General features: G+C 31.7%; 1 protein-coding gene across 1 annotated transcript in view; it reads left to right on the top strand.

Annotated features, from left to right (window-relative positions):
- The window catches only part of LOC139486173 (uncharacterized), a 34,159-nt gene extending 16,878 nt beyond the window's left edge, over positions 1 to 17,281 (top strand). Inside the window, exons 5-7 of the mRNA XM_071270963.1 lie at positions 1,007 to 1,334; positions 2,544 to 2,570; positions 4,018 to 17,281. Of these exons, the coding sequence (XP_071127064.1) occupies positions 1,007 to 1,334; positions 2,544 to 2,570; positions 4,018 to 11,042 (7,380 nt within the window). The 3' untranslated portion in view covers positions 11,043 to 17,281. The remainder of the gene's footprint in view (positions 1 to 1,006; positions 1,335 to 2,543; positions 2,571 to 4,017) is intronic.
- Positions 17,282 to 19,074: the final 1,793 nt, after the last annotated feature.

Genomic DNA, 19,074 nt, shown 5'->3' with positions numbered 1-19,074 from the left:
AAGGTTTCCGAGACGTTGTCGATAACGTTCCATTAAAAAAATTGAGTTTTTTTTGTCTTCATTTTAAAGTTCCTGGTCAATTGAATTTAATAAAACAACAATAACTGATCCAAAAATTAAAATATTGAAAAAATATTCAACTCGTGAACGAACACACTTACCTCATGTACTACGATAATTTGTAAATTAATTTGATTTTGGTCTTTCGTTGAACAGTTTTCTATGTTTTATTTCTTTAATTAGTTGTTCTATAATGATATGAATATATGGAATTGATACGTATACGTCAATCTGGGAGGTAATAAAACGTTTGAACAGCAGTATGTGACTATACAAACATATTAAGCTTAAAATCGTCACAAGTGTTATTATTTTTTAATCAAATTGAAAAGAAACCCTCAAATATCAGACATCAACACCAAATGTTCTAAATAACAAAATACAACAATTATACATTTTTTGTAAAATGCGATAATAATATATGATTAGTTGTTGTTGCATTAAACATGTTAAACTAACGTAATTTCGACAAATAATAAAAAGAAATGTGTCATTCATTTATATTTTAAACATAACAAAGTCAGTGACTATCCACCATAACAAAGTGAGAAAGGTTCCTTCAATGTATTCTGTTTTTACATAAAAAGTAAATATAATAAACGGAATACTTTTTTGTGACCAGATGAGCATTTAGACAATTAATGACTCTTCAGTGATGCTCGAGACCCAAATATTTGAAAATCCAAAGCTTATTCAAAAGATAAAGAACCATTAACCAAGAAGGACAAAAAAGAGTATAACAAAAGCCGGGCTGAAAGTCATCTCTTTGCACAAGGAAGATATATTCCTTAATTTAAAAAAAAATCCAAAATTTTGTAACAACATATTTTAATAAAACGAAATCCTAATGTTCATGCCAGTACTTTTACTGGAAAACTAATTCATGCGAAAATTCGAAATATCGACAAATATAACTTGAACCATCTATCCACTTTGTATCTCATAGAGTATTGATATCTGCTGTAAAGAGGTAAAGACATCTGAAGGAAAACTTAAAAAAGATTTTTCAAAGAAAATTTCTAAGCTGGCAAATGAAAAAACAGTTGAAGCAGTTGCCACTGAAGTCAAAATTCGAATTCCCCGTAAACTTGACAAGTACTACATGCAAAATCGCAGACAACAAAGAAATGTCCAGCATTCTGTAGCTAAATTAGCAAGACAATGTTATGATAAATCAAAAGAAATAGAACAGCAAATTGATTCCGTAGTAGAGTCAATTGAAGAACTTGCAATACGCATGCCAGAAATAGTAGAGAAATGCATTCATGAAAAAGGTATTTATATCTTTTATCAACACACATTATTGTTGTTTTTATAGTAATTCTTTTCCAGCAAAACTTTTCAACATATTTTTCAAAAACTTATATTCGAGACACATGATCAAATCAGAGTACTTTGGGGTATAGCAAAAAAGTTAACAAGCTGCTTTCCAAAACATGTTTACAATTGATCTGCTGTAGGAATCGTTTATATTATTTTTGTCATGGAATACACGTTTAAAGCTCAGTTGAAATAAGGTTTGAAAAATTCATATAGCTTCCAGTACTATTGGATTAGTATAGGATTACACGCCTTTTTAAAGGAACTTATTGGTGTATAAATCGACCAATTCACTCACAAAATTCTTTCAAATTGGAGAAAGGGAAGATATTTTTCCACACTCGTTACCTCTATCACACGTAAATTGTATAGTTATTTCCCTGAATAGGCCTGGTGCATGAATATATTTGCTGGTTAACGCCAACATATGTACGCAACGAAATTTGCTATCTGATAAAAAGTCAACTGCAAAAACTCTAATTATCATTCAAACGAATGTTTTGTGTATTATTTTATTGACCGATTAACTTGCAGTGAAACTAATTTTGTTTACGTCGTTGTTATTATCGCCGCCATCTTGTTTACATTGGTAACGAAAAGCAGTTCGGTCAACTTCGTTCTATCGAAAGATAACCAACGTCAAGATCAACTACCGGAAGTTCTCTCGACCAATCATATCAACGTTTTCCCTAATATGCAAATCATATAAGAATTATTACATGATGTCTTCTTGTTAATCGAATAAATATCAATCTAAAAAAATGACTCCTTTCGGATTTTATTTTACTGTTTGCTCATTTATGTTGTACTAGGACATCATTACCCCAAGATAGGGAGATTTTCGAGCGCAAAAACATAATTAACAAAAAGATTTTAAAAAAATGAATCAAAAAGGACCAGTAGATTGTTTTTACGGTGCTCAACATAGCGGCTATGCTTACACATAATTTCATGGCACAAAATGAATCCAAGATGAGCTGGGGAATATCAATATGGTCACATCTTGTCGCTATCCTATAGCTATCTGCAGTACAATCCTTGAGTATATTTTTCCAACAGAATATATCAAAGTGCTTTTCCGATGTTGCTTATCTTCTTGTTTAGGTAACCGTTGGTGTTGGGTTTTTTTTTCTAAATTTATTCAGTTTACTATTCTCATTTAGGTGTTTCCAAGAGATCAAAGCTTATTGGTATGTATTTCATTCCTGATTTATTATCTGTTTATAATTAAGGACTATCAGAGTCGACGTATTATCATTAGTTTTAGTGGAACATGTTACAAAGTTATTATTCTTCTGTTAATATAAATACGAAGAATATAAGAATAGGAAACAGCCAATGCAGCTTGAAGTAAAGTAGTAAAATAGACATTTAACGGACAGTTGTGTTAAGCAGACTGGAAATTTGTTATTGTATAATTTACAGATATATTCTGAGCACAAAAATGTCTAGTTAGATTTTATTCGGAAAACTACTACTAGTGCTTAATTTGAATGAAAAATAGGCATTATATTATACAACATCATTACTTTTATAACACGTAAGGGATTCATATTGTCATGAAATACAATCAGTAATGATTCTCTGTTAGGTATTTCCTACTTCATATACAATTCGGATATCTGAACTCTTGACGTGTACCCAAATGTCGCTGTTTCAAACCCCTGTTACATGGAATATTGTGTTTGTTGATAAAAAAAATAATAGCCCAATGTTTTTACAAACTATAAAACATTAAAATTGAGAATGGAAATCGGGAATGTGCCAAAGAGACAACAACCCGACCATATAACAGACAACAGCAGAAGGTCACCAACAGGTCTTCAAGGCAGCGAGAAATTCCCGCACCCGGTGGCGTCCTTCAGCTGGCCCCTAAACAAATATATATACTAGTTCAGTGATAATGAACGCCATACTAAACTCCAAATTGTACACAAGAAAGAAAAATTTAAAATAATACAAGATTAAAAAAGGCCAGAGGCTCCTGATTTGGGACAGACGCAAAAAAATGCCGTGGGGTTAAACATGTTTATGAGATCTTAACCCTCCCCCTATACCTCTAGCCAATGTAGAAAAGTAAACGCATAACAATACGCACATTAAAATTCAGTTCAAGAGAAGTCCGAGTCTCATGACAGAAAATGTAACCAAAGAAAGTAAACAAACTGACAATATTACATAAATAATAACAGACTACTAGCAGTAAACTGACATGCCAGCTCCAGACTTCAATTAAACTGATTGAAAGATTATGTCTTTATCATATGAATATAAAGCACAATCCTTCCTGTTAGAGGTTAAGCATCATACCATCATAACATATATGAGAAGAACATAACCCGTGTCATGCCAACAACTGGTTTTTAATTAAATGTGTTTAGTTCCGATGCAAAGACCCTATAAGTGAATCAATATTAGTTTGTTTGCTAGTTGAACAAAACTGATAGCAAGAACATCGTTGTGAAGGATGATCTCTTGTCATGTTTTGGAAATTTTTGTCAGATTTTTCGGAATCCTCAGGTTTTAACCATTTGAATGCCTTAAAATTAACCTATTTGTCTTAAGATAGAGAAATTTCTTTTCTCGTTTTAGTCAATCAAAATTTGGCATTTAAACGTGAAATCTCCTTTTTTAAAGGTTTAACCATGTTAGAAATTGAACATCACAGCAAGGAAAATACATTCGTAACAACATCTGTGGTTTCCTCCTGTGTACAGTTACTGAAAGAGAACGATGTATTAGTACTGACAGGACGAGCTGGATCTGGAAAAAGCAGAAACAGTTTAGAAATTCTACGGCAGTATAACGTTGAAGGGTATGATGTCATTAAATTAACAAACTTAAAAGATTTTGAAGATTCTTTTAAAGGAGACGTTGAGACCCTTATTTTGTGTGAAGACATATTTGGTAGGACTAATAATGTATTTACTCAAAATTCAGATATTGAAATACTCGATAGGGTACATGCCTGTGTCAATTTGGGTAAAACAAAAGTAATGTTTACCATTAGAGATATCGTTAAACGGTCTTGTAAATGGGTATTCTCATCGTATAGGTTATTTTATAAAAGTGTTGAAGTAGATCTTTGCTCAAAGGAATTAGAATTAAAATTAGAGGAAAGGAAAGCATTGTTTGTCGGATATTGTCATGTAAATAATTTCAAGATAGTTGGACTGAATGAACAAGAAAATTTTAAAGACGAAGTTATTTTAGATGACAAAGTTACAGTTAAATTGAATCTAATTACTTTAAATCAGGTTATAAAAACTGACCCAATACTCGGTTTCCCCCAAACATGTTGCCTTTTCACAGGAAATAGAAAATTTACTAGATTAGGGGAAGCGTTCTTCAAACACCCGTCCAGTTGTCTGACAGAAGAGATCGAAAATTTGCGGAAATCTGGCAAAGAAATTTTTTCTGACAAAATAAAATACTCTCTGCTTGTATACGTTCTCTTGAATGGAGATCATTTAGATAAAAATCAAATAAACTCTAACCAAATGAGCGAAATTATAATTTCATGCTACCATAATACTGCAGATACCATTTCGGAACATTATCTCTCCGATGCAATTGGTGAGATGATTGGTCAATATCTAATAAAAGGATATGACAACAATTTTTACCAATTTCAGCATCAGACAGTATTTGAAAGTGTTCTAATTTCATACAGTAGAATTAATCCAGTGCTAATTTTGTCTAAATTAGCGTTTGATTTTATCAGAGAAATGGTGCGCCTTGAAGGCTTTCAAGAAAAGGAGGGAGAAATAGTCATGAAGATTCCTGTCAGATACTATCCAAATCTTTGTAAACGCATTATTCAAATTCTCCAAAATGAATATTGTCTGAAATCTCAAAGTTTGATTCAGCTTTTATGTGATTCAGAAATAATGAGAGAAAATGACGTAACCTTTGTTGAACATTTGATTGATGAGGCCCATAGAGTTTTGCCGTTGCAAGAATTGAAAATTATAATTGCATTCCAAGACGAATCAGAATCGGTGAATTTCTATCTTCCAGTCGCTTTACTTGAACATGTTATCAAACAGAAAAATATGACTAAATCGCTCTTTCCGTTGTTAGAGCATACTCGCTCTATCTTCCAAAACGACAGTAAGAATGAAATAATTCAGAGTTGTAAAGCATCTGTTTTGTCAGTATTTGTATCTGCTGTAGTCCAAGAGCATTCGGAAGATATTCTCAGTCGGATTTTGAGTATGATAAAGGATTTCAAACTTACGCGTGATAACGACGAGTATTTCACAAAAGTTGTTTGTTCAACACCAACGACAAACAAAAAACTAATGATATGGCTGCTAGAAAATATTGGCATGGAATATTTAGACCGAAAAGCCTTATGTTTTGAAATATGCTTTAGAACCTGGACAAACCTTTTGCACTTATTGACGAAAGATCCTAGCACTTCTGGAATTGACTTAACATATCTAATAAAAGAGTTATGCAGTTCAGGAAAATATGACATTGTGAAATGGTTAGTAGAGAAAATAAATTGTTCCCTTATATCTATGGACACAAACATTAATGGAAAAAAGGATGAAAATATTCATTGGCTATTAGGAAATGTTGACAAATCAACGTTCAATATGCAAACGGCAATAAATGAACTTTGTACATCAGGAACCGTACAAATTGTTCAGTGGTTCATGCAAAATTACAAATCAGTTTCAGTTCTTGATATGCAAACTGTTCTGAATGAAGCCTGTCGTGCTGGAAACATCTGTGTTGTAACATGGTTGATCAAAAGCACAGATAAATCTTTATTTGACCTTAACCAGGCAATTTTAGCAGCTTGTCTCAGTAAGAGAAATGATTTAATTACACTTTTAGTAGACAGCTTGGATCCTTTATCGTTTGATATGAGCATTTTGCTAAGGATGTGTAGAAAAGGTCAGAGTGGTATTGTAAACCAATTATTACGAATCATTAGGCATTTCACATTACCTGAAGTCATAGACTGTGCTAGAAAAGCGTGTGAACAGGAAAAATTAGAGATAGTTCAGTGGTTGATAAAAGCTCTGAATTCAAATAACTACCTTAAATCAAATTCTCTTTTTGATATGAAAATGGCGTTAAACATAGCATGTCAAGGCGAAGATGAAATACATATTTTAGAATTTTTGTTACACAATGTTGTGCATAAACAATTCGATATAAAAACAGGAATTGAAACGGCAATAAGGGAAAATAAAATCAAAAGTGTTCAGATGTTGTTAGAAAGTGATACTCATCTATCGATACATATCAATACTGCATTGCAAGACGCGTGCCGCTTTAACAGAATTGACATAATAAAAGTCCTACTACAAAGTTTAGGTAGTACTCCCATTAACATTCCAACGGTGACATATGTATTGAACAAGGGGATTGAATTTAATAGACCAGACATAGCAAAGCATGTGTTAGACAAGTACGATCATTCTCTATTTGACATGAAAGGGATATTCACTGAAGCTTGCTATAATGGTAAATTTGAAATATTGGGGTCCTTGATATCATTAGTTGATCATAAACTGCTTGACATGAATAAGGCAATATATGCAGCATTCGATAAGTCTCCAAACATATCATTGCAAGTTATTGAGTTATTAGTAACGCACATTGATCACTCATCACTTGATATGGCGACTATTCGGGAAATTCTTCATCGTGCATGTCGCAATAATGAAATCAATAAAATTAAAAATTTGGTAGCACATTTTGATAATTTGACACTTGACATGAAAACAGCTATGAATAACGCTTATCGCTATTTCTGTTCTAAAAAAAGTTTGTTTTCTTATAAAAACGAAGACTTGAGAATAATGGAATTTTTGACAGGTGCAGTGGATAATACTTTGCTCGGTATTGATTCGCTAATGAACGATGCATGCAGAGATGAAAACCTGCTTGTTGTCCAATGGCTAGTAGAAAACGTTGACAATACGTTGTTTGACGTAAAAACAGCTTTAGATTGCGCTATTGGCGAGGATAAAGAGGATGATGATGACAGTGAGTTTTTTAATTTTGAAATCATCGACTTTTTATTAAAAAGATTAGTTACTGAAGACGTTTTGCCATATATAACAAAAATACATAGGCTAATGAGAGTGGCATGCTTCCACTTTAATAAGGATATAAACCAATTGTTGATAGAAAACGTAGATAATTCTTTGCTTGGTATAGACACAGTAATGAATCGAGCGTGTTCAATTGGTCGCTTGGATGTTGTCGAATGGCTAGTTGAAAATGTTGACAATACGTTGTTTGACGTAAAAACAGCTTTAGATTGCGCTATTGGGGAGGATGAAGAGGCTGATGACGATGATGATGACGATGGTGATGACGATTATGTTGATGATGACGATGATGATTTTGATTTTAAAATAATCGACCTTTTATTACAAAGATTTAAAGATGAAGATGTCTTGTCATATATAACAAATTTAAAAAAGTTAATGAGAGTGTCATGCTTCAACTTTAAAGAGGATATAATACAATTGTTAATAGCAAAAGTAGATAGTTCTTTGCTTGGTATAGACACAGTAATGAATCGAGCGTGTTCACATAGTCGCTTTGTAGTTGTCGAATGGCTATTAGAAATGGTTGACAATACGTTGTTTGACGTAAAAACAGCATTAGATTGCGCTATAGGTGGAGTGAAAGATTATGTTTTTGATCAAGGCGATGATAATTTTATTTTTGAAACAATCGAATTTTTATTACAAAGTTGTATTGATAAAGACGTTTTGCCATATATAGCAAATTTAAAAGGGTTAATGAGAGTTTCATGCTTCCACTTTAATAAGGATATAAACCAATTGTTAATAGAAAAAGTAGATAATTCTTTGCTTGGTGTAGATACAGTAATGAATGAAGCGTGTTCACATGGTCGCTTGGAAGTTGTCAAATGGCTATTAGAAAATGTTGACAATACGTTGTTTGACGTAAAAACAGCTTTAGATTGCGCTATTGGTGAGGATAAAGAGGATGATGACGATGATGATGACGATGGTGATGACGATGATGATGATGATGACGATGATGATTTTGATTTTGATTTTAAAATAATCGACCTTTTATTACAAAGATTTAAAGATGAAGATGTCTTGTCACATATAACAAATTTAAAAAGGTTAATGAGAGTGACATGCTTCAACTTTGAAGAGGATATAATCCAATTGTTAATAGAAAAAGTAGATAGTTCTTTGCTTGGTATAGACACAGTAATGAATCGAGCGTGTTCACATGGTAGCTTTGCAGTTATCCAATGGCTATTAGAAATGGTTGACAATACGTTGTTTGACGTAACAACAGCATTAGATTGTGCTATAGGTGGAGTGAAAGATTATGTTTTTGATCAAGGCGATGATAATTTTATTTTTGAAACAATCGAATCTTTATTACAAAGTTGTATTGATAAAGACGTTTTGCCATATATAACAAATTTAAAAGGGTTAATGAGAGCTTCATGCTTCAATTTTAAAAAGGAAATAATCCAATTGTTATTAGAAAAAGTAGATAATTCTTTGCTTTGTGTAGATACAGTAATGAATGAAGCGTGTTCAGAAGGTGAGGATTATGTAGTCAAATGGTTAGTGGAACATGTCGATAATACATTTTTGAACTTCAACACTGCAATGAGTAACGTCTGTTCTAGATTAGATGGTTTAGATTTAGCAATGTGGTTATTAGCAAATATTGATGACAAAGAGATTGACATGAACACATCATTTATCAATGCTTGTTCAAACGGCAATCATGATTTACTCAAGTGGTTATTAGAAACATGTGGACGTCAAAGTTTTGACGCGAAGACAGCCTTGAATGTATCTTGCCTTAACGGCCATTTGTCCACTGTCCAATATATTATAGAAAGATTTGATATTCAACACTTTGACTTGACCACTGCAATGATAAAAGCGTGCCGAAGCCAGTCAGCAAAAAGTGTAGAAATCGGCAATTGCATTTGGGAAAAGTTCAATCATGATTTATTTGATAAATTAAAAGCCATGAACAACGCATGTAGGTATGGCAATCTAGGGATAGCTGAATGGCTTTTTGAGAGGAATAATATCGATGTATTTGACATGTCAGAGGCTCTCTGTTGTGCATGCCAGTGTGACAAAAGTTCAGTGGTCAAATGGATCATAAGTAATATACCTACAGAAAAATTTAATGTTCAAACAGCAATCAAATATGCATGCGGAAACAATTCAGATGATTTGTCTATTATCAAATTTTTTGTTAAGAGTAGAGTGAAAACTAATTTAGACTTAAATATTCTAGTTAAAGAGGCTTGCACATACGAAAGAACAGATGTAATAGAATGGATACTTAAACATTGTAGCAAAGACTCCTTCAGGATTTTAGATCTACTTTCTTCGCTGGTAAGTAATGATAAAGATCTGGAAACTTCTATAGCAGACAGAAATGATAAGTCTGAACATGATTCGAAAAAGCAGAATCTTATATTGAATATTTTAAAGAACAACACATATCTTTCTTGTGATTACAATTCTATATTAAGCAGAGCATGTTCGGAAGGCTGGGTCGACATCTTCAAATGGATCATAACGAACATTGATAATACCGAAATAAATATTACTGATGCAGTAAATAAAGCGTCCCAAAATGGAAGATGTGACCTTATTATTTGGTCTCTCTCAAATCTTAACCCTGATAAAATCGATGCCAATACACTCCTCGTAGAAGCAAGTGGGTTTGGATTTATTGAAGTTGTCCAGAGCATATCAAGTCGTCCATTTAAAAATGAACTTAACTTTGGTAATGCAATGAATGACGCCTGTGAATTCAATCGATCTGAGGTAGTGACATGGCTTTTAAAAAATAAAACACATAATATGTTTGATTTATCAATGGTTATGAGTGCAGCTTGCAGAAATGGATGGATGGAAACTTTAAATTGGGTTCTTAAGAACGCAGACTATATGTTGCTTAACATTGATTGTGCTATAATCGAAGCATGTGCAGCTGGTAATATCAGCATTGTTCGGTTATTGTTCTCCACGTTTGACAAAGAACTTTTTGACCAACAAAAATTATCAACAAGAATATGTGATAAAAGTGGCAATGAGAACGTTGTTTTATTCCTACTTAAAAATCTTAATGCAGCTGGTTTTCAAATGGATAACATTTTAATCAAAGCTAGTGGATTTGGTTGGTTGGACGTCGTCAGCTGGATAATGGAAAACGGACCGGATATCAATACCGTTGGAGCAGCATTCGAAAATGCTTGTGAAAGTTGTGAGATAGACATTGTTAAATGTCTACAAGATAAAATCAGCCGAGACAATATTCAAACGGGGCTGTTGACTGCATGCCATTACGGCTTTGAGGAAATAGTAGAGGTATTGTTAGATAGTCTAAATCATGAACATCTTGACATTGCAATATTACTTAATGAAGCCTGTCGGCGTGGAGCACAAACCGTTGTAGAAGTGTTGCTTAAAAAAGTTGATAACGCATTGTTTGACAAGCGAGCTGCCATCAACGAAGCGTGCAAAAGCGAATTACCCGAAGATTTGGTGCATTTCTTGATAAAAGACTTGCAAAATAATGATTTCGATAATGAGGTCGTCAGTGAAAATGCACGCAAGTATAGATGGACTAAGGTATTGATGCAACTCAAAAGGATGTCGTAATAAAAAAACCATATCATTCAACATAATGCTCAAATTGAATCGAAAAAAAACATACTTGAAAGATTGCCATTGTATAATAATCGAAGTCCTTGAAATTGACTCTTATAATCAAAATTTTATTTAGATTTTTGACAGAATAGTTAGATTGCACTTCAAAAAGAAAATATTAACTCTTCTAGGTAGCAGAAATAAAGTTGAATAAAAAAAAAAATTAATAAATTGCGTTATACTAAAATAAATGAATGGTCATATATAAATCATATTCAAACCTTTTAAGAACACATTCAAATATGTGCATTTATGTGGTCATGATTGTCTCAACTTATAATTGTACATTCAGCATACTTTTAGTTCAAACTGTTTTGCCTCTGAAACATATAAATTTGAATATTTGTCTCAGGATTATTTAAAAAAACATTAACTGTCGAAATTTTAATCTGTTTTTTTATTGGTTTTTAAAATCGTTTCCGTATGCATATAAATAAGGACTGATGACTATAACAAATCAAGTAAGGCTTGTTTATTTAATTTGATTTTGTGATAATCAAACGCATTGTTGAAATCTTGAAAATAGGAACACGTACACTCATAAAATTTGCGATTTGTATGCAAGTGTAATCCAAAACTCAAGTGGCATGTGATTTTATCTACTAAGGATTAAATTAATCAAAATGTACTATAACGTAAATTGTGTAATTCTTTGTATTACTTTTACATGTTTTATGATATTGAATGTACAAAATTTTCTATGATTGTGATCAATGTGGTTAAGGGGGTATCCAACACTTTGACTAAATAGATTTTGCTCGGTTAATTTTCATAAAGTTGTATCAAAATATTTTCTTTGAACTGGTTACAAAAATATGGAAATTTCTAGAATTTTGAACCGCTCAATTTACAGGCGTAAATTGGTTGGCTATATATCAGTTTGACTAGCAATTATTTTGATTGTTTAAAGGCTTGATTTCCTTTTACTAATAGTATGTGATTAAAACACTCAGCTGATTTTCGGAGTTAACGCCCTTATGTGTTATATTCCCTTAATTAGGATAGGAATGTTCGGTTAATTGTTTAAAAATCGGTATTTTTATGTAAATAATATTTTGATAGAGTGTGTGACAAATCAGCTGCTACTTGCATTAATGCATTACTTTGCCATTTTTTATTACTATAATTCTAATCTGAAACACAAAATACCTTTATGTTATGGTGACTTGAATAACACCGGTATCACTCAGATTACAATTTTACTTTGACAGGTAAGTTTGTTTTTAGCCTATAAAATACTTATTTAGCCTTGAGAATTGAAAGGTCAGTTTATCCCATTCATACAATAGGAGTTGATGAATTTGGCTTCATGCCATTTACCTTGTCCAAAATTAAGGTCACTTTATTGTTATTGTGCTACTGTTAAAGAGAAAAAAAACATATTCTGACCAATACTTATATTTTATGCATCTTGATTAAATTGTTCAAAATATGTTAATGTTGAATTTTTGGGGTTATTTTTGGCCTTTTAATTGTATATTTCTTTACATGGTAGATTTTTTTCAGATATAAAAAAAAAAACTATCTCCTTGACTTTATAGAAGTAGACTATGCTTGCAGCTCATCTATTACACTGTCTTGTTTTTTGTTTACACCAAAATCTGAAAGATTATTTACTTGCAAAATATTTTAAATGAGAGCTGATATTTTTCTATCTTTAAATGTACATTGAAGGTAAAAATAATTATAATGTGAACAAGAATGAAGAAAACATCTTGGTCCCAAAAAAACATCATCAACCAGGATATAAAATTCCAAATATTAATTTATTATACTAATATCATGAATATCAGTTCATATAGAATAAACTTTTAAAGATTATATTGATTCCTATAAAATTGGAATCTCAAGCCATTGTTTTGCATGTATAGGTCATGTCCAAACAGAAATTCAATAAATATGACAGTACAATGCACTCTAAGCACAAACACATAAGGTCACTGTGAAATAGACATCTAGGGCAAGAAACAGTCAGTTATACCAAACCAGTTTGACTAGATGTCTAGTTTAAAACCAGTTTGACTAGATGGTGTGTCCTATATTTTGACAATGTAAATGACATGAGGACCTGGATATGTTTTTTTAATATCTGTATTCTTTAAATTTTTAGGGCATTTTTCTTTTAATAGCCTTAACAATAACTCTCATTCTGTAAAATTCTCATAAAAATGATATTACTATTTATTCTTTCTGTTACAAGATTAATTATCAATTCTGTACATTGATCATTATATTATCAGTATTTTATTACAGTTACCTAAGTTACCTTTTTATTTTGCACAGATATTCTTTAGACTTTTGCAACCCATTATTCTCTATTCTTTTTTTTTTTGTTTATTTTCCCTATTCTCCAAAAATATTACATGTACATGTATTCTCTATTCTGTAAACCCCATTCAGACCCTCATAGGTAAACTTCTATTGTATGAATGGGATATAGTGACCTTTCAATTTTCAAGGCTAAATAAGTATTTTATAGGCTATATACAAACTTACCTGTCAAGGTAGAATTGTAATCTGAGTTATACTGGTGTTTCTCAAGTCACCATAAAGATTAATTTAATCTATATGCGGTTATGAAAAATTTATTTTAATATATGAACATTTCCTCATAAGTTTTAGAAAGGACTAAAAACAGAATTGCACCCTGGTTAACATGAACCCATAGTTTGTAAAATTGGGATTTAAATTGTAAATACTGATTTATTTGTATTGATATTTAGGTGATCTGTATATATAAATATATAAATGTGAATTATGCGTTATAGGAGAATGATATTACGCCTCTTTGTTTAAATTTATAATACAGTTTATTTTGTGTTCATTGATTCAATCATGTTTTAGCGATTAATTCGTGCTATTTGATTCAAAAGTTCAATACATCTTGATAAATTAAAATATTCTTAGAATTAAAATTTTATTAGTGTTTTTTCATATGTTTCTTAATATTTGTATTAATATATATTAAATAATGTATTTTAATATATATTTTTAAGTACCTTTTTGTATGTTTTTTTTTTATTTACTAAGTTTGCTTGTAATAACAATTGTTGATAGTGTTATCATGTTCAATTTGAACTGTATTCATTGATATGGCTCAACGAAAAATATGTTTACAAGCCCCTCGCAAAGAGAAAATGTTTTCTAAATATATCTACAATTTGCTCAATGAAAACACACAAAATCCACACTGTTAGGTCATATGAAAACATTTTTCTAATAAGACAAATATTGAACCAATGCATGCATACATTGTACACTATGTCCTCTGTTCATATGGTTTTTTTTTATTATTTTATCATGCATTCATACCATATAATAGGTAACAAATATTTAATCGATGCCCAAGTTATGGCTTTGGTTAATTCAATTCAATTCAATTCAATTCAAGTCAAGTCAGTTCAATTCAATTCAATTCAAGTCAATATGTTATTGCCATATCAACTTAACAGTTTGTGACATCAACAGACAAGCATGGAGCACGTACAAAATATATTCAATACATCAATATCATCTGGGTGTTTTCATATATCTCTCACAGTTAAATGTTCTTTGTGATAACAGATGTAAAATGAAATTGATATATCATTATTATTTTCCAACATCTGTTGAAACTTTATATACCTTCAACTTTTGTTTATATTTTCTTTAATAACGATATCTCCTATAACGTGCTCTGTGAAATTGCCAAAATCCTTTATGACTAAGATCACTGAAAAACTTTTGGCGAACTAGAGTATCGGAAGAAATTCATCATATAGCAGCTAAGTATTGAAGATTTTAAGGAAATGAATAAATGAGTTTTAAATACAAGTATGTATATGTTAGCGGCAATAAGTGAAATTAGGCATTAAGCTTAAATCCTAGGCAATAAGCTAACGCCTAGGCATTAAGTTATTGCCTGAAATTTTCAGGCATTAAGCTTATTACCTGAAATCTGATGATGATTATTCATCCTATTGCCGAACATGATTTTAGGCAATAAGTAAAATCTGGAATTTATGTATATATAGTGATTTTTTTCTTGAAATAAAGTAGTTTCTTAATTATATTTCTAAAATTAATATACATTTATCTGACAAGTCTTCAAATATTAGTATTTTTTTTATTCAAAACAGAATTAACTCATACTTTTTTGTGGAAGTATACAAACAATAAAAACAAAAGATTTTAAAAAAATCCAATAAAAAAGGGGGAGACTCTTTATAATCTTTATAATATTTATTTGAAAATGTTTACACTTCACTGGTCAAGCTGGTTTGAACTAGTAAAAAGTAGACAAAAATTAAGATATATATTTAGTATAATTTTTTGCGCACACCATTTTATTGGATAAGTAAATATTCTTGTTTAAATTTGTGTTAAATACCCCCAGACCATCTGGTCTTTTTCACTTCTTTAACTGGATTATTCTCATTAAGTGACACCATATCTATAGAGGAAAAATTTCTTGAATCTTTGAGGTCTAAATTTGAATTAGGGAAAACAAGGAGCATATACCCTAGAGTAAATTACCATGATCTTTTAGCAAAGATTAAACTTTTGGAATAGTCAGAAAAGAAAGCGACAAAAGATTACTATAATTTAAGAAGGTATGACATTTTTAACATTGGTGGTTTTTGAGAGGTTGATAACTAAAGTCAGCGAGAATGACGAGGGAAATTTCAAAATTTATGAGGATCTCTATGGTATTTTGGAAAAGGCACATAAAGAAACAGGTCATGGCAGCAGAGATCGCATGATAAAACTACAGTGGAGATCACTTCTAACCTCTCATTAGAACTGTCAGAATAATCTGTCATAGAACTGTTCTGACCTGTCCTAGAACAGTTCTACCTAGAATAGTTCTACCCTAGAACTGTCAGAATCAGTTCTAGGTAGAACTGACTAAATCAAATATGGTGAGTTTTGGTTGATGCTGTCACATATGGTGAGTTTTGGTTGATGCTGTCACATATGGTGAGTTTTGGTTGATGCTGTCACATATGGTTAGTTTTGGTTGATTCTGTCAAATATGGTGAGTTTTGGTTGATGCGGACAAATAATTTTGTTATGAGTCAGTCTTAGATATCAAAACTACTGAAATGAGTTTACGATTCAAAATTTTGAATATAAAGAGGACATGCTGGCACTATAAACTGATGCGAGCATAATTTTATAGTCATTGTTTTTCAATATTGCTTTCATTTATATTAAACAATCCATCCTGATATAAAAATATAAGTGATGTACTTAAACTGATGCGAGCATAATTTTGTAGACATTGTTTTTCAATATTACTATCATTTATATTAAACAATCCATCCTGATATAAAAACTTTGCGGCTATTAAGATGTACATCATGCACATAATAAAGTGCAAATTTGGTCAGTTCTGCGTTCGCTAGGCAGCAACCCATCAGTCATCAGGTTAAGGATTTTTCAAATGTTCATGTAAATCTAAATGTTTAAGTAACCGGTGCAAATGCGAGAAAAACGAGAGACAGTGCAATAGTCGGTGTCGCAGTTCAACAACTTGATTTTAACACAAATTTCTATCAATTTTCATATTTTATAAGTAATATTTGATAAGTTTTAATATAAAAAATTTAAACTTCAGTTCTCGTAATGCTATTATGTAACAAATGTATAATTTTTTATTTAATTGAATAAATGTCTTTTATTTACTCGCATTTAATTTTTAGGCAATAAGCTTAATGCCTGGACACATTTTTCAGGATTTAAGCTTAAATCCTAGGATTTAAGACTAATGCCTAACATGATTTAGGCATTAGACTTAATGCCTAGGCGTTAGCTTATTGCCTAGGATTTAAGCTTAATGCCTTATTTCACTTATTGCCGCTAACATATACATTGTCATGTGTTTTATTCTAAAACATAGCCTTTCAAGTATATAAAGAAAAACATTCCATTACAAACTTTAAAAAATACATCATTAACATGTTTTTTTCTATAAGTTGTCCGCTTGTGCTTTATTAACAATGTATCTTTACAATTGTTTTTTTTAAAACTATTTCATGTTCAGCAGATATGTTTCCTTCATAAGTTACAGCTTTGAAACTTACATTTTATGAAAGCATTATACAATTGATCAAGTTAAATGCACGTAATTATAGTATATATATGTATATGTACACTATGTATATATGAGCTCTTCGTCCTCATATCATTAATATTTGTTCAAGTTTGTTGTTATTTAACATTGTATATTATGATGTAACATTTTTTATATGTATATAAGAGTTTACTAACTAAATTTGTAATTAATGATATAAAGAATTTTATACATACTTTTTAGTGTTTTCTTATTTGACAAAACAACGACCTTTACAAAGTTCCTGTTTAGCTATGGTCAAGATAGAAACGGTAACATTTCTTTTGATCTGTCATCCATGACTAAAACAGAATCAAATTCGTTAAAGGTTTTTATGTAGTTTACACACGTTCGGCTTAGTTTTTGGAATTTAGTGAAAATACTAGGTATAATTCTTATCATAGGCTTTCCTATGAACGGACAAACGATGATAGCGCTTCGGACGCATACAATGCGTTAGGTGTTTTTTTTTTATTTCATAGAAATGGGTCGATATCGCTGAAGATTGACTGCTAGTCTGCGTAGGTATCATTAGACCACTAGTCAGTGCTTCGGATATGAAGAATGTGTAACATTCCTTTATAAAATTCTCCGTTTATACATTAAAATACATCCTTATAATCTTCTATCGTATTAAAATCATTTGTTACATTAAAAACAGGATCCCTGAATTAATGGAAATTTTCAGTAGCTTTTTTAACATAATTCAAGATTCTTACTTTTCACCTTACGAAAAATAATACCTAGAACTATGTCAGAACCTGTTTATGCATAAAAAAAGGTAACGCGACATATATCTTAGACTAAGCGATTTTGCTATACCATGAACTTGAATCCATCGCAAGACTTAACCTTGGCAAAACATTGATCCACAAAAGAGGGACGAAAGATACCAGAGGGACAGTCAAACTCATAAATCGAAAATAAACTGACAACGCCATGGCTAGAAAGGAAAAAGACAAACAGACAAACAAAAGTTCACATGACGCAACATCGAAAACTAAAGAATAAGCAACACGAACCCCACCAAAAACTAGGGGTGATATCAGGTGTTCCGGAAGAGTAAGCAGATCCTGCTCCTCATGTGACACCCATCGTGTCTACATTTAGTTCCACAACAATCCACAAAGATACGCGTATGAAAATTCAGTATCTAAATTGAATAGGAATAAGACAACTTTCCACCCATCTTCGCTGGCCAAGGGTTACGATCCACTTCCCTCCTCTCCACCCTTGGCAGATTAAGCCAACATTTGTGATAACAAGGTTGCGTCATTTACCGCAAAATTGAAATCACACTCATTCCGAATACATAATTCTTGACCAATGGTAGCACTACTTGAACTCTTCAATTTGGAGGTAAAAATACGATAGCGTCTAGATTCTACACACTTGGTAAAACAGGAAACGAAAATATACGTTGACATTCATGCATTTGTGCAAGAAACATACACAGGCACTTCTATTAGTTGATTAAAACGTTCAAATTGTCAATAATATAGTCGTATGTTTAGGGATGTAACGACTTGTTGCACAAAAAGCCAGTGACAATTGTTTACATTCACTTTCTAAATTTACACGTGATCATGTTATAGGCGCTTTTTGATTGAATGCAGCGAGTTTCGACTGCAACCAATGAAAATCATTATCTTGTGTCTCCGAAATTCTATCTCAATCCGCCATGTGTGGAGAAGAGGGAAGTGGGTCGTAACCCTTGGCTAGCGAAGATGCTTTCCACCAGAAATCAAATGACGTATAAGGAATCCACCAAAGGTGATAGTACTGCCTTCAAGAATGAGCAAACAGCATAAGCAGGGTATATTCTACTAAAGGCCCTTATATAAAACATTTAAATCAGTTCAAACTGAAAGACGTGCGGGAGAGGGTGCT

This window comes from Mytilus edulis, chromosome 8 (genome assembly GCF_963676685.1).
Source record: "Mytilus edulis chromosome 8, xbMytEdul2.2, whole genome shotgun sequence".
Taxonomy (NCBI): Eukaryota; Metazoa; Mollusca; class Bivalvia; order Mytilida; family Mytilidae; genus Mytilus; species Mytilus edulis.
This window is presented reverse-complemented; position numbering and strand designations above follow the sequence as displayed.